This window comes from Phaseolus vulgaris, chromosome 5 (assembly GCF_051622355.1).
Source record: "Phaseolus vulgaris cultivar YP4 chromosome 5, ASM5162235v1, whole genome shotgun sequence".
In the NCBI taxonomy this organism is placed as follows: domain Eukaryota; kingdom Viridiplantae; phylum Streptophyta; class Magnoliopsida; order Fabales; family Fabaceae; genus Phaseolus; species Phaseolus vulgaris.
In genome coordinates, this window is record NC_143502.1 from 39634004 (window position 1) to 39657279 (window position 23276).

The 23276-nt window shown below is 32.4% G+C and overlaps 2 protein-coding genes across 2 annotated transcripts; both read right to left on the minus strand.

Annotated features, from left to right (window-relative positions):
• Positions 1-1540: 1540 nt before the first annotated feature.
• CARB (carbamoyl phosphate synthetase B) lies at positions 1541-6262 on the minus strand. Its single transcript, XM_068644405.2, has 4 exons — positions 4752-6262; positions 3762-4454; positions 1902-3469; positions 1541-1728 (listed from the first exon to the last, which is right to left on the minus strand). The coding sequence occupies exons 1-3, from the start codon at positions 6042-6044 to the stop codon at positions 1958-1960; spliced, it is 3498 nt and encodes a 1165-aa protein (XP_068500506.2). The 5' UTR covers positions 6045-6262; the 3' UTR covers positions 1541-1728; positions 1902-1957.
• A 3481-nt stretch (positions 6263-9743) lies between these two features.
• LOC137834536 (tetraspanin-3) lies at positions 9744-14224 on the minus strand. The gene is made up of 2 exons (XM_068642562.2): positions 13699-14224; positions 9744-10231 (listed from the first exon to the last, which is right to left on the minus strand). Exons 1-2 carry the CDS (start codon positions 14209-14211, stop codon positions 9899-9901), a joined length of 846 nt encoding a protein of 281 aa, XP_068498663.2. The 5' UTR covers positions 14212-14224; the 3' UTR covers positions 9744-9898.
• Between the last annotated feature and the right edge of the window lie 9052 nt (positions 14225-23276).

Genomic DNA, 23276 nt, shown 5'->3' on the forward strand with positions numbered 1-23276 from the left:
AAATGACAAATAAATATTTTATTATTAAAATAAAAAAATATATAAATAAAAAAAATTCAGTTAGTCAAATTTCATTTTAAAAGAATCATTAAGATTTTGACTTTCTCACTCATTAGATTGACAATCAAAGTTCGCTACTAGATTCTTGATAGCAAATACTACAAGACTATCCGATCAAAATATTTGATAGACTAAGTACATTTTTTTATCTTTTCTTTAAGTCAAATTTTGAACTTAGTTAGGTTAATCTCTTTTTAGATCCTTAAATGTGATGTTTTAGCTTCAGAATTAGAACCTGTTAACTCAAATATAGTTAAGTTTTTTATCAAGACTGGTTAGCTGTCCTTATGCCCTATAGGACTTGGAGCTCTTAATGAACACTTTTTCAAACTCAAGTAAGGGAAGCTAGTCTAGAATTTCAATAGAACCCTATATTAAAATATCTAACTGTGGTGGTATGAACTCCAGAGCCCTATTCTGGTTACAGAGTGCGGGTAGCCGACAAGTAAGTGGTCACCAATTCCAAAAATTTTCTTGTAGGATCATTTTAATTGAGTAAGTAGTGTTTTGATTAAAATAGTTGATTTTGTATATTTTGAATAGTATATGTTTTTTTTTTATGAGAATAAGTATTGAATGTGTTTTATTTTGGGATGAAAAAGTGTTGAATTATTAGTATGAATGGGTGAATTGTATTATGATATCGAAGATGCATAAGAGATTTTAATTATTAGTTGGTTGATTGTGAATGGTTTTGATTTAGAGATGTTGGATATATATGGTATTATAGATTCAAAGAGTGACTAAACGTGTTGACTCGTCCGAGTTTACATGTCCACTTTGCCTTACCGAGTTAATTCAGTAGCAGACTCGTTTTTTGGGTAAACTCGATGGACTCTCAACTCTAGTCCGAGTTGGACTGGGGTAAACTCGATGGACTCTCGACTCTAGTCCGAGTTGGCAAGTCCAACTGGGTTTTTTTTAACCCCAAAACAATGTCGTTTTGAATGGGAAAATTAGGGTTTCGCATTTCATTTTTGTGTCTTCTGTGCACTATGTCTTTTGTGGAGTGCAACGGTCAATCGAGCAAAGCGTTAGCAGGTTGCAAGTGGATCGTGCGATGGTTGGGTGGTCGCAGGTTGCAAGTGGATTGTGCAGTGGTTGCGATGGTCACGGATTACAGGTTGAAAGTAGACTCTTACGAGTCGAGTCTAAGAAACTCCCACGAGTCTATGTAGACTCACGAGTTTGACAACCTTGATTGTTATTTTGGTTTGGTAAGTTTGATAACAATATGAATGAAAACTTTTGGGTGAAAATGTGAAATAGACCATATTTTAGAAACTGTTTTATGCATATCTAGGCGAGATAATTTTCGCATTAGTGAGAATAGAGTGAAAAATTGAGTATGTATGTATTTTTAAAGAGCTTTAATTATGAAAGTGAAGTATGATAATAGCCGTGGTATCTCCAGTTTGGCATGGATTTCTTCTGCAAATTAATTATATAGGTATGTGAAAGTGAAAGCCATGTTGCAAGATTTTAAAAATGAGAATAATTATTAAGAAGTAAAAAATCCAAATAGTACAAAATCTTCTACACAAAAGCACCTGTGCCTTAAATGAAGAGTAAGGGAGCCAGACTACATGACCTTTGATATCCTCTTTTTGACACTTTCACTCTACAAATGAAAGCATCCCATAGCAAGTTGTAGAGTCTGACGTAATGCTGCAATAGCCCAAGTTTAAGCAGTCAATATGCAAAACCAATTAACGATATTAATCCCAAATACTGTCTAATTTATTTATCTCAAAAAACAGATGAAACAATTGAGCTTGCGTAATCACAAGACTAGCAGAAATTAGTAGTACTAAATACAGAGAAAAAAGACAGGTGCTTACTGGTGTCTATTGCCTAACCATTTGCAAGAGAAAAGACGCTGTCTGCAAAAATTTCCTCACTCTTTAAATACGCCGTCCATGAAGTCCTGAAGAGCAATCATTTTGATAGAGTTGGCCTTTAAGCTCTTTATTGCTTCAGCGGTCGCTATGGCTCCATTAACTGTTGTCACTATAGGAACCTTGTAATCCAAAGCCATTCTTCTCAAGGCCATACCATCTATACGATCAAGTGCATCGTCTGAGCTTGTTACCACCATCAGTTGAATGTCTCCATTGGCTATCATGTCACCAGCATGAGGCCTCCCTTCATGCAACTTCAACACTGGCTCCGCAGGGATATTAGCTAAGTTAAGAACATGAGCAGTTCCACTGGTAGCAACAATCCGGAAACCATTCTCAACGAAAGCCTTCGCTATCTTCTGAAGATGCGGCTTTGTTAAGTCGTTCAAGCTAAGGAACACAGTACCAGAAAGTGGTAACTTTTGGCCAGCAGCAATTTGGGCCTTAGCAAATGCAATATTATATGAAGGGTCGATACCCATGACCTCACCGGTACTTCGCATCTCGGGACTTAAAAACACATCACAGCCTGGGAACTTTGAAAAAGGAAGAACTGCTTCTTTGACTGACACATATTTAGGTATGACCTCTTTTGTAAACTGTAAATCATTGAGAGTCTTTCCGGACATGACAAGGGAAGCATATTTAGCCAATGGGTGGCCAATTGCTTTGGATACAAATGGAACTGTACGAGAAGCTCGAGGGTTGGCCTCAAGCAAAAATACATCCCCTGATGGAGTTATTGCATACTGACAATTCATGAGCCCACATACATTCAATCGTTTCGCCAAGTTAACAGTCCACGACCTGATTGTCTCCAAGCAAGTTGATGGAACAGTTCTGGTCGGAATAGAGCAGGCAGAGTCACCAGAATGTATCCCGGCCTGTTCAATGTGCTCCATTATCCCACCAATGACAACATTGCCTTGTGAGTCAGCCAGTGCATCAACATCAATCTCACAGGCATCAGACAAATACTTGTCAATTAATACAGGGCGTTCTGGATCCACCTCAACAGCATTTTCAAGGTATTTCACCAGTTTCTCATCACTATACACAATCTCCATTGCTCGACCACCCAAAACATAAGAAGGGCGGACAACAACTGGATATCCAATGTCTGCTGCAATGGCAAGCGCATCAGTTTCACTCCTTGCAATTCCACCTTTAGGGTGTTCAATCTTTAGGTCATGAAGCATCACATTGAACCTCTCTCTGTCCTCGGCAATATCTATGGAATCAGGAGATGTTCCCCAAATACGTACATGACCAACACCACTAGCACAGACAGGTTTTTGTTCATCTAGGTATTGTTGTAAGGGGAGAGATAACTTCAATGGTGTTTGACCTCCAAATTGTACAATGATACCATCAGGCCTTTCCAAATCAATAATGTTCAAAACATCTTCAACAGTCAAGGGTTCAAAGTATAGTCGATCACTAGTGTCATAGTCTGTGGAGACTGTCTCTGGGTTTGAGTTCACCATGATTGTCTCATATCCTGCATCCTACAAAATAGACAAGAGTGAAATATGGTAAGAGAGAAGAAACTGCACACAAATCAGAATAACCACCTAGCTGGCCAACTGTAAACAAACATGGACGGTTGAATATTTTTTTAAATCAAACGCCAAGCTGATCTTAGACAGGGACACAATTTAAATTTTAAACTCAACATTTCATTATTGAGGCGGAATATCAGAATTGGATCACTATGAAGCAGCATCACCTAATTAAAACTGTTCAAAGAAAAAAGACCTGGAATCTAATACAATTAACAAAAAAGAGAAGAAAACAAACCTGCAGAGCAAAGGATGCATGACAACAACAGTAATCAAACTCAATCCCTTGACCAATTCTATTTGGTCCTCCACCCAAAATTAAGACCTTCTTTCTTGTAGTGGGAGCCGATTCACATTCAAAATCATAAGAAGAATACATATAAGGAGTATTAGCCTCAAATTCTGCTGCACATGTATCAACTCGCTTATAAGCTGGAGTAACACCCAGAGACAATCGCCTATTGCGTACTTCTTTCTCAGAAGATTTAGTTGCAAATGCTATCTGCTTATCACTAAACCCTCTTCTCTTCACCTCAAAGAAATCAACATTGGTCAAATCAGACAAATTGTGTGACTGCAAGAAACTTTCCACGTCAACCAGCTCCTTGAGCTGTGTGAGAAACCATTTGTCAATGAAACTCAGCTCAAAGATTTCATCAATCTGCATCCCTCGTTTCATTGCAGCATAGATGGCATGGATGCGCTCTGGGTTAGGAACTCGGAGGTTATACTTCAATTGCTCCAAGTCATAGTTCAACTCCTTAACCTGTGCACACCCCCATCCTGAGTATCCACATTCTAGAGAGCGTACTGCTTTTTGAAATGACTCTTGGAAAGTTCTCCCTACTGCCATTGCCTCTCCAACTGATTTCATCTGTGTCGTCAATATTGGCTGAGAACCAGGAAACTTCTCAAATGCAAATCGAGGAATCTGCACCACAAAATCACATGACAAAAGTAAATCCAATTTTTTCCCCAAAATGTTGCAAACAAAATACAAATTTGGTATGATATATTATCATTGACAAATTGTGTAATATTCACATGCCCTGCTCCATAACATTAATGTTAGTTTGTCATATTGTAAACTCAATAACTTTTAATTACATGAGCAGTTGACTCATTACCTAAACAGAATTTAAAATATAAAAAAAAAAAAACATACGACCAAGCCACATCGGTGGTATTTATATTTGATGATGGCAACATCAACGACCAAGTTGCTTACCTTAGTAACCACATAATCAATAGATGGCTCAAAGCTAGCAGGTGTCTTCTTTGTAATATCATTTGGAATTTGGTCCAAAGAATACCCCACAGACAACTTTGCCGCCATCTTTGCAATGGGAAACCCAGTAGCCTTAGATGCCAAAGCTGAAGACCTGGAAACTCTGGGGTTCATCTCAATGACCATCACCTCACCATCCTCAGGATTAACCGCAAACTGCACATTAGACCCTCCACACTCCACTCCGATTTCTCTAATTATAGCAATTGAATAATCCCTCAGTCGCTGGTACTCCTTATCCGTCAGAGTCTGCGCCGGAGCAACCGTAATCGAATCGCCGGTGTGAACCCCCATGGGGTCAATATTCTCAATAGAACAAATGATAACAACGTTGTCAGCCAAATCCCTCATAACCTCAAGCTCATATTCCTTCCACCCCAGCAGAGACTTCTCAATCAAAACCTGGGTGGTCAAGCTAGCAGCAAGCCCAGCCTTGCAAATCTCCAACAAATCCTCACGATTGTACGCAATTCCGCCGCCGGTTCCGCCAAGGGTGAACGCCGGCCGCACGATGAGCGGATACTCGCCGATATCGTTGGCGATGCTGAGGCACTCATCCAGCGTGGTGCCAATGCCAGAGGGAGGGGTCTTAATTCCGATGTTCTCCATGGCCTGTTTGAAGAGCTCTCTATCCTCAGCCTTCTTGATTGCCTCGAGCTTCGCGCCGATGAGTTCAACGCCGTATTTCTCGAGCGCGCCGCTCTCGGCGAGGGCCACGGCGAGGTTGAGTGCGGTCTGGCCGCCCATGGTGGGGAGGAGCGCGTCGGGCCGCTCGGACTCGAGGACGCGCTCGACAAGCTCCGGCGTCATAGGAGTGATGTAGGTGCGGTCGGCGGTTTCAGGATCGGTCATGATTGTGGCAGGGTTGGAGTTTATGAGAACCACTTCGTAACCTTCTTCGCGCAAGGCTTTACACGCTTGCGTTCCGGAGTAGTCGAACTCGCACGCTTGGCCGATTACTATGGGTCCCGCGCCGAGAATCAGGATCTTCTTGATGTCTGTTCGCTTGCCGACTATGGAGGCGGGTTCCGCGACGGCGACGTTGGAGCATCGAACCGGAAGCGTCGGTTTGACCCGCGAGGAAGGGCATGCGCGGAGGGTTTTGGGAAGCGCGTGGTTTTGGGGTAGAGGTTTAGGCGATGGGAGGAGAGCGGAGGAACGCGAAGGAGAGTTTGGAAGGGAAGGGAGGAGTGGGAGCTTGGGGAAGTGAGATATGCAATACGCCATTGGCATTGTTGAAGAAGAAAGTGCAACTGAAACTGAAACTGAACGGGTTTAGGGTTTCAGTGCTCCTTTTAATGGGTGGAAGATGCTCCTCCGTCCCCGTCACCTTTCTCAAATGCCTCTGTAGGGTTCGCCCCCAATACAAAAGGAGAATCACATCAAAATTTTATCATTTTTTTTCCTTTTTTGTTTTGTTTTCTACCGCGACTCCTTCGCCTCGGGGAACTAAAAACACTGTCGCCAAAAGGACCAGTTTTGATTAATTATTATTTTTAAATTAATACAAATGTTGATAAAATATATTATTTACGATATATTTAATTTTATATAATTTATTCCTATATATAAAAAGATTTCTAACTGTTTCAATTTTTTTTCCTATTTCCTATTTTGTTTTAATAATATATTTTAGTATTTTGAACAATTTATAATTTCAGAAATTAATAAAATAGTTTTTAATTTTAAAATTTTATTTTATTTGATGTCATTTAACGCGTAGGCTACGAGACACAGACATTTTTTTTAAATGGGCGTATCCGTGTCGGATACACGTATCGGTGTCGGATACACGTATCGGTGTCAACACTCGTACGACACTTGTATGACACTTATTGGTGAAGTGTTCAATTCAAAAAATATTTGTTGGATTTTTGAAAATTCTAGCACAGTTTTAACACAATTTTAAAAGGTATAAATACAATAATTTTTTAAAAACTCAAATTTATTTAATAAATTTTTATTATGATTATAAAAATAAGGAACAAATTCTTTTGAACCAGTCATGAAAAATATTTTCGTGTTCCCAAAAGAATCTGAAACATACTTTTACACATAAATATTTATTTTCAATTTATATAATTCAAAAAAATTATATAATATATAGATTTGTGTCCCCGTGTCCTACATTTTAGAGATTATATATATCTCCATGTCTGTATCCATGTCGTGTCAGTGTCTATATCCATGTCGTGTCAGTGTCTGTATCCATGTCGTTATCCATATATGTGCTACATAGCTCGTAGGAGAGTGAAAAGAGATTAGTAAGTTACTTTTTTGTTTTAAAGTGATCTCATTTTCTATTAAATAAAAAAAATCATATTTTATTTTATTTTGTTTTAATTTTTTTTTCCTACTTTATTCTTACTTCATATTTTATTTTATTAAATTATTTTGGTTATTTAGATATTTTATAATTTCAAAAGTTAATAAAGTAGTTTTTTAATTTTAAAAATTTATTTTATTTGTTGTCATTTAACTTGAGAGATCAATATTTTACTTATCTGTTTTAAAGTGACCTCTTTTTCTATTAAATAAAAAATTCAAGATATTCACTAAATTCTTATTCTATTTTATCCTTACTTCATTAGTTTAGTTTTTATGCTATGGTGTTATGTTGAAATGCAGTTAAATTTGTTGTGCTTAATTTTAACGATGATTAATAATTATTTTTATTGTATGTTTCTGTCCTATATTTTTGTTTAAGGTTACGTCTTTCCTGGTTTATTTTGTAGGTTTTGATGGAAACAATTGCTTTGTGAATAACAAAAGATATTGCATTAATTTTAACGATGATTAATAATTATTCTTAATATACATTTTTGTCTTATATTTTTGTGTAAGGTTGCGTTTTTCTTTGATTATTTTGTAGGTTTTGACGGAAGCAATTACTTTGTCAAGAACAAAAGATATGACATTAATGTGTCTACCACCTAAAATCGTTGAGATTTGTTATGCCGAGCTTTCTATGGAAGAACGAGAGTTGTGTGATCAGGAGAAAGAGAAAATAAAGGATTTGTTGAGAAGAAGTTTTATCTATGAGAATAAGACTTCGCCAAATCTGTCATGATTTGAAATTGTGTAAATTTAAGTCACAACGCAACCTTATAATTAGTGAAGGTATAATTTTGGCTTACAAATATTTACTCAATAGTTTTCTCAACTTGATCCAATCAGTGGTTCGGTTAGGTTTCTCAGGTATTCTCTTTCAGTCCCATAATTTATTCAACCTGAATTTAGTTTAAAAAAACATTATAATACTTAGCAATGATAATAAGGTCATTTTTTTAAAATTTTGATAAGAGTATGCATGTAATAAAATAATAAATAAAATTTATAATTTTTAAAAACTTAAAAAATTATGGATGACCTGTTTTATGTAGAATTACAAAGGATCATTTAAAGGTAAATTATGTTTTCTACTTCAGTAATATAAATTTACTTAATCATCTTTATAATTTAATTAATAAAGATATTTATTAAGAATAATTTTATTTCTTTTTTAATGTCAAGAAAGATGAAAGACATCTGGAATATTAATTTTTATTTAGTCTTCCAAGAAGAATTCATTATTGTAAAATCATAACATTTCAAATGAGTGTTTTCTTCTTTTTAGAACATATGCATATACACAAATTGGTGTTTAAAAAATACAAATACACATAAGTTTATACTTCATTTCAATAAATATGAATACTATATACGGATATACATAATGATAATGATATTTTTTATTCATAATGTACTATAAATTTATATTGATAATATAGATGTATTAGTTATAAAATTGTTTATTCGAGTTTTAATATTAAACATAAATAGAATGAAAAAATAAAAATGTGGATACGCTAGTAATTGATAATCAAAATCTTTTATTTTATATATTTTTTTTTAAATTTTGGTTTCTCACTTTTCTTGTAATTCTTCCATATATTTGATGAGAGAACAACAAAGTTTTGAAGATAACTTTTTTATACCCCTTTGGTCTTTCTGCGAACAAACATATGAAATATTAAATATAAGAACTAATAACTTCAACGTGTTTTTGTTATATTTTCAAATATATTTTTAACTATAATAAATTTTGAAAAGGATAATTATTTGTATATTATTACTTATGTCATTTATCCTAAAAAAACAAGTATGGAACTTCAACTTATAATCACTTGGACATTCTCTAATGCACTCATGGTTTTCTTGTGTTTGTGTTTTTAGTTACTTGTCGAATTTTTCGTTTAAAACTAACTATTTATTTTATTCAGATGAGACCTATAGTTTCACATAGTTTAGCAAGATAACTTTCAATTATCGACAAGAGAAAAAAGATTTGTAATTATCCTAAACAATATAACTCATTTTGGACTCACCATTTTAATTTGTAAATTCTATAAAAAATATATAAGTCAAATGTAATACATTTGAAAACTATTTTATTATAAAAATAGACATTTTCTTCATTTTTTATTAAAACTGTAATTTTTTCGTCTAAGACTTTTTTTTTAACGTATATAAGTAATTCCTTTTCGAGATTTGTTTTTATTTAAAACATACTTCATTGAACATGAGTGTTTCATTCAACAAAAATAAAAACAAATTTTAATTTTGGTGTTTGTTATTTGTATCTAGTGTATTCGAGATATTTGCAAAAACTACATTTATGATATAATAATATAAATTCAATCTTCAATCAAATTATTTTCACTAAAAAAAAAATCAAATAAAAATTAATTTTAAAAACAAAAAATAATTAATTGCTATAATAACTAAATTAAAAATATTTTAAAAATTAAAAAAATTATTAGTTTCTAAATTAATTTTTATTATTAATAAATAGTTTATAAATTGATATCTAATTAGCAACCAAATTTTTTTTCTATTCTTTCAATTTAAAAAGTTATAAATGATGCTTAGTTCCAACAAATTCCAAAATGAAGTGAAATTTTTTAAGGAGGGACTGAAATTATACTGATACAACTAGAGTGACAATACATCAAACACATATGATACATACAACCATTCGAGATGAACCAAAATTGAAGATAACAAGTTCATAACACAAAAACATAAAAGTAACATAAGAATTTATACTAGGTTGGTCGTAACTTTGTGATCTTTGTTTCACCGCAGGGTTGACAGTTATCTATCTTGAGGTTGTTCTTATAGGCTGCATAAGCAACTAAGTTAACAAGGAAAAGAACAACTAAGACAACAATATTGATCACAGAGACCTTCCTCCAACTTTTTTTTAGTGTAGCCAACACACCAGCCTTGCAAGAGTCACATTCATAGCAGAGCAAGTTTTGGTCATTACTCCACCTACTGCAGTCTGTGTTGGTTCCCACAACTCCTCCTTCTGATCTCCACACGGTCTCGTTCTCATATTTGAAACCACACTCTGTTGGGGGCTTGCAGCATCCAGACTTCAATCAAACACAAAATTATATAAAATGAATTTACTCATTCTCAAATTAATCTAATTGCTGTGACATGTCTTCTAAACATATTTCAATAATTGTGTTGGAGATTCTACGTCGACTAGAGATTAGGATATTTCATTGTATATAAATTGGTGCAAATCTCAATCTTATGAGCCGGTTTTATGAGGTTGAGTTAGGCTTAAAGTCCACCTTGTAATATGGTATCAGAGTCATTTCAAACCTATCCTAGCGAGTATTTGTTGGGTTTATCAAACCACCCGCTATCGGGCCGTTATCGGACCACCTATCATATGTTATCCCACGCATGAGATCACTTTCGGCGTGATGAAGTGTGTTGAAGATCTCACATCGACTAGAGACGAAGACATTTCATTGTATATAAATGGGTGCGAACCTTAACTTTATGAATCATTTTCATGGGATGAGTTAGACTTTAAGCCTCTTTTTAATAACAATTAAATCATAAAATGATAAATTTTTAAAAAAAAGTTGTTTGTGCATTTATCCATCAATTAAAGCAAAACAAGTTGAGATGATATGGTAGGAAATTGGTCAATTCATTATAAAAGCTGGAAACTTTGTGAGGAAGACTAGCAACAACTCTATTGTCATGTCGTTGAGCCTCCATAAACTCACTTTTGCCAGCATTAAATTATATACTAAAATAATATTTAGGATTCTCTTTCTTTTTTTCCTCATTCAAAATAACATTTTTTTTCTCTCTTTCAACTTTTATATATATATATATATATATATCTTTTTTATTATTTATGATATGATCAAATATGGTTTTTTGGTTTTTAATACCAAATTGATTTTTTTTTTCTAGTCGAAATCTTATATCTTTTATATTTATAATAAAGAAACTATTGAAATAAATTATTATTAATATTTTAAAAAATATTTTTTTTAACATTAATTATATTATAATATTCACGTAAAATATATTAACATTTTAATAATTTATTTATTACAAATACTTGATAAGTTTAAAATAATTAAGAAGAAAAATCAATTTCGCATATAAATAGAGAGAAAAAATATTTAATTATTTATTATAAAAAATTCTTTATCCGAAATAAAACTAAGTATTTAAAAATATTTTTTGACAAATTCGTTAGAGCAAAAACTTATTTTGATTATAACAATCGATAATAGACATATCCGATTATTAAAATAATATAATTCTTGCAACTATAACATATCACAACCTGAGTTGTAGTAAGAGGAAATAAATAAAAATATGAATTAAAACTTAATCCTTGTTGGGGGAAAACTAAAAAACAATGTGTATATCTCAGTGAGAATTTTACAATTTAACTATAATTTTTCTAAGGGATGAACAATTTTTCGCTAACGACAAACTTAAATTAGAAATCCATGATTAATTTAGCGTAATTTGTTATGAACTAAAAGAATTTTTCACCCTTGTTGCGTAATTGTCTCCTAATCATGCACATGGACAATTTTTTTATCATTAAAACATTGTTATTTTTAATTAAAATATATCTTAAATCATCAATATTTGATCTCATAACTATAATATTAAGTTGATAGTTATTATGGATGTTACGTCATTCTTAATGATAATAATTAACAAGAATTATTAATAGCAACTATGAATAATAGTTAAGGGGCTAAAATGAATAAAAAAATATTTCTATTATATGTTACACTAGTAGCCTACATGGTTAGACAATAAAGACTAAAAACGTCGACAAATAGCCATGAAGAGACTAAAATTAATAATATATATATATATATAGGAACTAAAAAGTAAATTTCATAAAATATTTTGATACAAAAAATATATTAATTAAAAAGTTAAAATCAAATTTAACTATTATTAAGAAAACTAAAAATATTAATATCAAAGGCATATAATATATTAATATAATAAATTTAAAAATTATAATATTTTACCGATTAGTCAATTAAATCATTTTTTACTTTATATTCTGTATGAAAAAAGTGTCTTCTTTTAAAAGAGACAGTTATAAAACCAATTTTAGAAATTCGGCAATTTCTTCTAGCATCTCCATGCTTTCTTTTTAATCTCCATAGAAATTATAACTTTGCTCTTTTCTTATTTTTTTTATTGACACTCCTATTTCTTTTATTTATTTTTTTTAATTCTAAATTTTTTAATTATATATTTTATAATACAATTTTATATTTTAAATTCTAAAAATTATATTTTTTGGGTTCAAATTCAGAATTCTAGAATTTAAAATGTACTTCTGAGTTTGTTATTTCAAATTCTAAGTATTTTAAATTATTTTTGAATCCAAAAAATATCTTTCAAAACTTGAAATTCATAATACAATTTTGTATTCTGAATTTTAAAATTTAAAATATATCAAATATATTTCAAACACTAAAATTTAAAATATAAAATTATATTTCAAATTTTAGAATTTAAAAATATTACGGATTATACAATACGAAAATTAAAAAAAAAAAAAATCTTGCACCACCTTTTTGCTCAAGGATAATTTTAGAATCGAAAGATTTATGGAGGTGCAGGGAAAATATGGAGGTGGAGGAAGAAACTGCCTATAAATTCGACGGTGGGTCAGGCCGAAAAGCCCAACTCAAATAAGAAATTGGCTTCATTTGCTAGTTCAGAGCAAACGTTACATGCTTCAAAACTTTAAATGGTTTTTTTTCTTCCATTACATAAATGGAAAAAATATTTTTTAGGAATTTTATAAGCAATTAAAATTAAAGTTACATCTTAATAATCCACAATATTAAAGTAAAAGTCTAATTTTAACTAATCAACACCATTAACTAAAGAACAAACGACAAAAAATACATTCTTATAAATTTCATATTTCTAAAATTGAGTGAATCAAAGAGTCTGGTCAAGTTCTAATAACTTCAACAATGTCAAATAGATTTGAATTTGAATTTAACATGTTTTAGAAAGTAGCAACTGATATGCCCCAGTACATAGACTGATTCAAAGTATATAGGAAAAATCTTTATTTATGGCCTTCTTATGGGGTATTTAAAAATATGGGTGGATGACACATTTTAATTAATATTCAGCAGTCACACCCAATATGAATTAATATTTTAATCACCTTGTTGTCCAAATTGAGATAGTTTTTTTATTTAATTATTTTATTGTTTTTATATACATTCATTAGAAAAAACATACCTTGAAATAAAAACAAAATTACCTTTTGATTGTTCACAAAATATATATTTCGAAAACTATACCTGCTTGTAAATAAGAAATAAATGAAAAAGAGAGCATAAAGTTATATTAGTTATATGATATAAAGGTAAAGAAAATAGTTATTATAAAGATATATATAAACTTTTTACGAATAGAAATTAACCTAATTACGTAGAAATAATACATCTCAAATAATTATGCAGAACGTAAAGACACGAAGAAGAAAGAAGAAGAAGAAAGAAGAAGAAGAAGAAGAAGAAACCTGAATAGGTGAGAGATTTCTTAAGTAGAAGGTATCAGCATTTTCAGGGACGCCATGAATGGTTCTACCAAGTTTGTGACAAAGCTTAGATTCCCGAACACAAGAGCTTATTTTTGTCCAGTATTCATCACTTGCCACGCGTTCCTTCAACCAACCCTGGTAATCCTGTAGGTAATACTCCAAGTAAGCGCGGTTCTCTGTCACCTTCCCTGAACCCTTAGCCGTCGCAGCGTAGGCGAAGATGATGAATCCGAGGAACACCAACATTATGAAGATCATGGCAACCAGGTATAGGGCCATCAGTAACGTGTTCCGGTAACAGGCCCCGATTAAACCAGCTAAGGCAGTCACCATCATGATCACTGCTATGATGATCAATGGCAACTGAAGGAACTTCAGGCATTCTGTGCCGTTGGATCTGGTGCTCAGCCATATCCCACCTCCCAGAATTGGAACTGACAACACCAGAGTGAAGAAGTTTAGTAAACCGATCAAGTTGTTGCTTCTTCTCATCCTTTAACTTCTTTCTCTTCTCTAATTTCTTCTTCACTGTTCTTTATGATTCTCTTCCACTTTTATACTGTCTTTTACGTGTTCACATGAATAATTGTTAACAACCACATACATTTCTTAATTACTTCTTAACTCGTAATTATAATGGTAAACCGTTTCTTAATATTTTCTCACAATTTTGTATACAAGATATATTAACTTAATAACGTGTTGTAAAATATTTATTTAACCTAGTCTATATTAACTTATTGAGAAACATTCAACCAAAAATAATTCATAAATCTATATTAATATTAATTTGGCTGAGGTTAATGGTTAAGTACTGTTTAGAATTGCAACGGGTAAATTAAGTTTATCTTGATCTCAATTATATTTTTGAATTAGATAATTGTATCATTTATTTATCTTTCACTTTTTTTCTTTACTTCCTTTATATATATATATATATATATATATATATATATATATATATATGTATGTATGTATATTATTTACTATAGAAAAACAAAGGTATATACAAATTGGTGATTTCGTATGCTGCAAAATAGATACTATTATATTATTAGAGTTGGTTGTTAGGTGAGAGTATTTTTTTTAGGGTTTAAGTAATTTCTTAGAAAATATTCTCATACATAATTGATAATAGTAATCGTACCAGTAACAAAACGATGGACAAATTCAAATGAAAGTGATCCTTTGTAATATTTATAATTTGACAGTATGACTAACAATTAAAAAAATCCACAGTAATTGATTACAATTATTAATTATAATGAATGTGTTCTTAGAAATCTATAGTTAAACTTTTATATATATATATATATATAACTGAAATGTTGATTTTGTATTATTATCACAAAACCAAAATGTGAAACAATTGAATGGTAATACAGTGATATAGAACAGTTTTATATTGTTATTTAATTATAAATTATTGATATAAAATTATGATTAAGTGACAATAAATATACACACGATAGTTCGTGATTAATTGAGAATATAAAATGATTTTTCATAAACTAATTATTTTTTATATGAACTTGACCTTATATCTTTCCTCCAAAACATCAAAATATATCCACAAAATTAATAAAACATATATTTAAGGTTTAATTTCGTTTTTTTATTGTTTTAAACGCGTAAATGTGTAATTTTAATTTCTCAATTTTTAACTATATTAGTTGACTTCTTAAATATCAAGATTATAGAATTTTATATCTTGTATAATTCCATTTTTAAAATGAAATAAATCATAAAATTGAGATATTTAAGAGACTCGATTAACATAAAGAAAATATAAAAAATTAAAATTGTACACTTATATATTTTGGTTGGAAGATTCATTGTTACATGAAATCCTGAAATTGTATAAATTTTTTAAAATAGAATTATTCTTAACTGTCGTTATCACTTGACACAAAATCTAGTAATGACAGTTATCTAATGCCTTTCTTGATACTAAAATCATTGAAACTAATTAAGGCTATTACCGTAATGGTTGCGAAGTAGTAAACTAATTTATTTATTTTTAATTAGTTTTTACATTTTCACATCATCACTTCTCAAAAAAGCAATAAAATAATACCTTCAAAAAATTTATATATATTTTAGATTATATAACATTATTATTATTCTTATAAAGTATGTTTTGACAAAATGATCATTTCAACTAAGAGTTGATAATAACTTATTTGACTTGTTAAATAACAAGAAGCCATGTATTTAACTTTACAAGTTACCAATAATGAAACTTTGACTTGTTATGAAAATTTCATTATCAATGGTGACATTGTTTTTTTTTATTATTATTACTTACAACCATTTACCAATTTTAAATTCAACAGCAGATCTTAGATATTTTACTATAGAAATATTTTTCTCTTGCCTTAGCCATTGTAGCCACATTTCAGAAAAACTATTAAATTTATCTCACTTCTTTATTTCGAGTTCCTTTTCTTGTTCACCACATCTCCTTCATCAAGTTTAAATCTTCAATTACAACACCTCCATCATCTATTCATTATAAATTTAGATTTCTCATGCCATACACTAAAAACAATTATTAAATAAAAACAAATTTTAAAAATAAAAAATAATTAATCACAAGATTAAATTATATATTATTTTATAAACTAAAAAATTATTAGTATTTAAAATAATTTTTAATTTTAAAATAATTTAAAATAATTTTTAAATTAATATAGCTTTAGAATCTAAATAAAATCTTATTAATTAATTAAATACCAATTTAAAAGTTAATTTATAAATTTTATTAATATAACATAATATTTAATTTTAAATAAATATATAAATTAATTAATTATTATTATTAATTAATTTTAATATATTATTATTATTTAATTAATAATAAATATATAAATTAATTAATTAATTTTTAAAATATAAGAATAAATTTGTAAATTTAATATTTTATTAGTTAAAAAAATTAATCACATCATTTACAAACTTATTATTTTATGAAAAAATTTCATGTTTAAAAAAAATAAGAAACTCATGTTTTTTTTTTAAAAAAAACAACTATTCATAAGTATTGAAAATAATTTACAAATTTTTAATTAACTCAAATTTACACAAAAATATTTCATATTTTATTATTCAAATATTTTTAAAGATAATGATAAATTTGTAAACTTACATTTTACACTTTTAAAAAAAAATCAAAATTTTTCTCACAACCATTTCATCACTCACAAACTTCCATAAACTTTCCTCATATATTCGCTCTAATATATTCCAATCCAAACAACCTCACTTTCTTCACATTTTCTTCTCACATCCTCATACATCCAATATTTCAAATCCTCATACATTCACTCCTTAAAATCCTTAGACATCCATTGCCAATCCAAACATACCCTAAAATAATCAGAAGAAGAAGAAAGTTGTGAAGTTATATATGATCTTGAGTCTTTCCTTTTTATTTATAAATGGGGATTGGTATCAAGAATAGATGTAGCCACTCTTTCCACTTTTGAAGATTGATTAGAATTTATAAATAATTTGTATTTAAACTACTAGCAAAACAATGTAAGTATGCTTTATGTTACTGTTTACAGTACTACAATATACTTAGTAGGCTTGTATACATGATACTTTTCGAGGGACAACAATAACCAAATACCAACATATTATTGTAAAAACAGAGTATGTATTGCAAAATAAAGTGCAGAAACAGAAATAGAGGATGCGCAGAAAAATCCTAACTTCTTCATAGTGCCGTTGGAGGAAATCTCGGAAGCATGGGTGAAGTGGAGACAGTTTCCAAGTTGAAAATCAAACGTTGCCCTTTCAACCTTGGATCGTGGCCGCACGAATCGGAAGTTGGGCGCCTCCGCACTGCTGGATTTTTGAACGTTGTAGATCGTTACGAGAGGAGTGGGAGGTTGACTCCTTCCTTCACGCTGGTCTTCCCTCTTCTGCGGCGACAACCTTGAACCCACTAGGGTTTGAAGAGGTGGCACCCTTGGGGGTTCTCCATCTATAAATACCGCTTTCCCCCTCTTCAGAAAACACATCTCTCACCCATTCTCTTCATCTTCTTCACCCACCGTGAATCACTTCTTCTTCCTCCCACCTTTTGATTTTTCTCTTTCTTCATTTATTATAATATTTTATTCATTTTTCTGAGATATTAGGTTCATACTCCTTTCAAAGAGTTGCTTGCTAGTTCTGATCCTCGGAAATTATCGGGAAGTTCCTGTTGTATCCTGGGGGACATGCGGAATACACCGCGGATAAGTCCTTACGGACAGTGATTACTCACGCCTCGGGAAACTATTTTTGTTCGTTTTAAAGCCTTTCTAACTACAATCGTAAGGACTTATGGCTGAAAATCCGAACAACAACGACAACACTGCTCCGGAAACATCAAATGTTGTTTCCGCAATGCAAACCATTTTTGCGAAACCTTTTCCAGACGTCTCCAAAATTGAAGTCTTCACCGGTCAGAACTTCCGACGTTGGCAAGAACGCGTGTCCACCCTATTGGACATGTGCGGAGTTGCTTATGCACTTACAATTGCCAAACCCGACTCAACCACGGCTGCGAAACAAGTTGACGACTGGATCCATGCGAATAAGGTATGTCGTCACACTTTACTCAGTGTGTTATCTAACGATCTGTTCGATGTTTATGCTTCTTATAAGAATGCAAAAGATATTTGGGATTCTCTTATCCTCAAATATACTGCCGAAGACATTGTCAGACAAAGGTTCGTAATTGCAAAATACTACCGCTGGGAGATGATCGAAGGCAAAGACATCAAAATCCAAATAAACAAATATCACAAGCTGATTGAAGATATCAAAACTGAAAGCATAAAATTGCCAGATGAATTCGTGTCCGAACTCTTGATCGAAAAGCTTCCGCAGTCTTGGACGGATTACAAACAACAACTGAAGCACAGACAGAAACAGATGTCTCTATCAAATTTGATCACCCACATCATCATTGAAGACACAAACAAGAAAGAGTGCGCTGCTGCAAAGGCCAAAGCTTTGTCTGCCAAAGCAAACGTGACAGAAGACAAACCAGCTCCAAAAAGGTACGAGAAAAAATTTGATCACAAAAAGAAACCTAATTACAAATTCTCTCGTCCCAGTGGTACTAACCCCACTTTCAAGAAAAAAGGTAATTGTTTTGTCTGTGGAAAGTCAGGCCATCATACACCTCAGTGCAGACATAGGGCTAAAAACGACTATCCTCCTAAGGCAAATCTAGCCGAAGGGGAAGATACTATTGTGGCAGTCATTTCACAAGTAAACCTTGTGACAAATGTGAGCAAATGGGTGGTAGACTCTGGGGCTACCAGACACATCTGTGCAAACAGAAATGTGTTCACCTCCTACACAAGTGTGGGGGATGGAGAAGAATAAGTATATCTCGGTGACTCCAGGACAACTCCTGTCCTAGGAAAAGGAAAAGTTCTTCTGAAGCTCACATCTGGTAAAACTCTAGCTTTGAATGATGTGCTACATGTGCCATCAATTAGAGTTAATTTGGTCTCTGTGGCATTACTAAGCAAAGTTGGGGTTAAAGTGTCATTTGAATCTGACAAGATTGTTATGACAAAAAACAATGTTTTTGTGGGAATGGGATATTGTGATCAAGGCCTTTTTGTATTAAACATTTCTGAAATTATGAATGAATCTAAATCTTCTGCTTATATTGTTGACTCGTATGATATATGGCATGCTAGATTAGGACATGTGAATTCTTCGTATGTTATAAAATTGCAACGACTAGGATTAATCAACATGCATGACAAACAAAGTAGTAAATGTGATGTATGCGTAGAATCTAAAATAACGAAGAAAACATGTCACTCTGTAGAACGTCAAACTGAAATTCTTGGTTTAATTCATACCGACCTTGCTGATTTAAAACAAACCATGTCTAGAGGTGGTAAAAATTATTTTGTAACCTTTATAGATGATTTTTCTAGATACACCAAAGTGTATTTAATTAAACATAAGGATGAAGATTTCGACATGTTTTTAACTTATAAAGCGGAAGTAGAAAATCAACTTAATAAGAAAATTAAGAGAATTAATCAGATAGAGGTGGTGAATATGTTTTATTTAATGACTATTGTGTAAAAGAAGGTATTATTCATGAAGTAACCCCACCATATTCACCTGAGTCTAATGGAGTAGCTGAAAGGAAAAATAGGACTCTTAAAGAAATGATGAATACCATGCTTATTAGTTCTAATGCTCCTGATAATTTATGGGGTGAATCTCTGCTTACTGCGTGTTTTTTACAAAATAGGATACCACATAGGAAAACTGGTAAAACACCCTATGAGTTGTGGAAAGGTTATCAACCTAATCTGAAATACCTAAGAGTGTGGGGGAGTTTAGCTAAAGTGATGTTACCTAAGAAAAGGAAAATAGGCTCTAAAACATCTGATTGTATGTTCTTAGGATATGCAGAACATAATGCTGCCTATAGGTTTCTAGTTCTTAATAGTGATATAATTGAACGCAACACTATAGTAGAGACAAAAAACGCTGAGTTCTTTGAACACATCTTTCCGCTAAAGAGTAGTGGTACTTCTGAACAACCTATAGATAGTGTTAGTGATACCTTGAGTGAGGATGTTAGAAGAAGTAAAAGACAGAGAAAGGAAACATCTTTTGGAGATGACTTTTATACTTATCTAGTTGAGAATGATCCAATAAGTTTTGTAGAAGCTACTAGTGCTTCTGATGTTAAACATTGGGATAAGGCCATTAAAACTGAGCTTGAATCAATTAAGAAAAATAATACGTGGACCTTAGTAGATCTGCCTAAAGGAGCAAAACCCATTGGTTGTAAGTGGATCTTTAAGAAGAAGTACCATCCTGATGGATCCATAGAGAAATATAAGGCAAGATTAGTAGCTAAAGGGTTTACTAAAAAACATAACATAGATTACTTTGATACTTTTGCACCTGTTACTAGGATTTCCTCTACCCGTGTATTGCTAGCCTTAGCATCTATCCATAAGTTAGTAATTCACCAAATGGATGTTAAAACAGCCTTTTTGAATGGTGAATTAGAAGAGGAAATTTATATGACTCAACCTGAAGGATGTGTAGTTCCAGGTCAAAAGGAAAAAGTATGCAAACTTTTAAAATCTTTGTATGGATTGAAACAAGCACCAAAACAATGGCATGAAAAACTTGATAATGTTTTACTTTGTGAAGGTTTTTCTACCAATGATGCTGATAAATGTGTGTACTCTAGATCTGAAAATGGTGAATATGTCATTATATGTTTGTATGTGGATGACATGTTAATTTTTGGTACATGCAATGATATAGTTTTTCAAACAAAATTGTTTCTTGGATCTAAGTTTGAGATGAAAGACATGGGTGAAACAAGTGTGATTCTAGGAGTTAAAATCATAAGGAAGGGAGATAGTATATTACTATCCCAAGAAAAATACACCGAGAAACTTCTAAAGAAGTTTGGTTACTATGACTTTAAGTCAGTGAGTACCCCTTATGATGCTAACTCTAAATTAAAGAAGAACAGAGAAGAATCTATTTCTCAAACTCAGTATGCCCAGATAATTGGGAGCTTATTGCATTTAATGAGCTTTTCTAGACCAGATATTGCTTATGCAGTAGGTAGATTGAGTAGATACACTCAATGTCCTAGTCAGGATCATTGGGAAGCACTTGCGAGACTCATGAAATACTTGAGAGGTACAATGGATTATGCCATTGAATATAGTGGATTTCCCGCTGTGCTAGAAGGGTACAATGATGCTAACTGGATCTCTGATTCAGATGAGACAAAATCCACTAGTGGTTATGTATTTACACTTGGGGGTGGTGCAGTTACATGGAGATCAACCAGGCAAACTATTATTGCAAGATCAACAATGGAATCTGAGTTTGTTGCTCTAGAAATGGCTGGTAGTGAAGCTGAGTGGTTGAAAAACTTCTTAGCAAACATTCCTTTAGGAATGAAACCAACCCCATCTGTATCAATGCATTGTGATTGCCAATCGGCAATAGCTATAGCTAAAAATAAAAGCTACAATGGAAAGAATAGACATATACAATTGAGACATAATTTGGTGAAACAGCTGTTAAAGAGTGGAATGATTTCTATTGACTATGTCAAGTCAGAACGGAATCTGGCAGATCCTCTGACAAAACCCCTAGGGAGAAAAATGATTTTAGAAACATCGAGGGGAATGGGTCTTAAGCCACTTGCAAACAAACAAGTGATGGAAACCCAACCTTTGTGATTAGAGATCCCATGAATAAGGTTCATATGGGTAAAAACAAGTCACTTGTTAGTTCTGCTAGCACAGATATTGATTTAAAATCTATTTTGTCCATTCTTATGGTGTGTGTGAAAGTGCTAGTTACTGCATTATCAAGAGGATAAACTTTGTGGTTAAAATTCAGAGGTAAAAGAGTTTTAACGATTTACAAAGTTTTAATGATTTTCATATCCCTTATGGGTGGTGTATGATTTGCAGCATATACTTGATGAAATCACCTATATGAGTGTCAAGTGAGGCCGCTTGCATGAGATCTTGGCAAGATTTCTATAGCACTCATGAATACTGGGCACGCGCATGGCCTAGTAGCGCAACACAGCGATAACAACAAGTAATGTGGGGGTGTATTGTGATTGATAAACCTCTAACACATACTAAGTGTCTTGGTTCATATAGCTTGCTATACCAACTACACTATGTGTTAAGTTCATCAATCTAAGACTGGTTCATATAGCTTGCTATACCAGTTCTGATGCATTACACCTTAGATGAACCCAATTTTTTTTCTTCTTATCTCTATGTTTTATCTTTTGCAATATGTGGGGGATTGTTGTAAAAACAGAGTATGTATTGCAAAATAAAGTGCAGAAATAGAAATAGAGGATGCGCAGAAAAACCCTAACTTCTTCATAGTGCCGTTGGAGGAAATCTCGGAAGCATGGGTGAAGTGGAGACAGTTTCCAAGTTGAAAATCAAACGTTGCCCTTTCAACCTTGGATCGTGGCCGCACGAATAGGAAGTTGGGCGCCTCCGCACTGCTGGATTTTTGAACGTTGTAGATCGTTACGAGAGGAGTGGGAGGTTGACTCCTTCCTTCACGCTGATCTTCCCTCTTCTGCGGCAACAACCTTGAACCCACTAGGGTTTGAAGAGGCGGCACCCTTGGGGGTTCTCCATCTATAAATACCGTTTTCCCCCTCTTCAGAAAACACATCTCTCACCCATTCTCTTCATCTCCTTCACCCACCGTGAATCACTTCTTCTTCCTCCCACCTTTTGATTTTTCTCTTTCTTCATTTATTATAATATTTTATTCATTTTTCTGAGATATTAGGTTCATACTCCTTTCAAAGAGTTGTTTGCTAGTTCTAATCCTTGGAAATTACCGGGAAGTTCCTGTTGTATCCTAGGGGACTTGCAGAATACACCACGGATAAGTCCTTACGGACAGTGATTACTCACGCCTCGGGAAACTATTTTTGTTCGTTTTAAAGCCTTTCTAACTACACATATATCTTTGTTACTTGATTGGTTATAACT

Bases quoted from the DNA above. Each gene is read 5' to 3' on its own strand.
- CARB (XM_068644405.2), bottom strand. From the start codon at position 6,044: ATGCCAATGGCGTATTGCATATCTCACTTCCCCAAGCTCCCACTCCTC. The intron at 4,455-4,751 runs GTAAGCAACTTG...TTTGTGGTGCAG, and splicing joins TTGATTATGTGGTTACTAAG to ATTCCTCGATTTGCATTTGA. The intron at 3,470-3,761 runs GTTTGTTTTCTT...TCTATTTTGTAG, and splicing joins ATGCATCCTTTGCTCTGCAG to GATGCAGGATATGAGACAAT.
- LOC137834536 (XM_068642562.2), bottom strand. From the start codon at position 14,211: ATGAGAAGAAGCAACAACTTGATCGGTTTACTAAACTTCTTCACTCTG. The intron at 10,232-13,698 runs GTTTCTTCTTCT...GTTTGATTGAAG, and splicing joins GAAATCTCTCACCTATTCAG to TCTGGATGCTGCAAGCCCCC.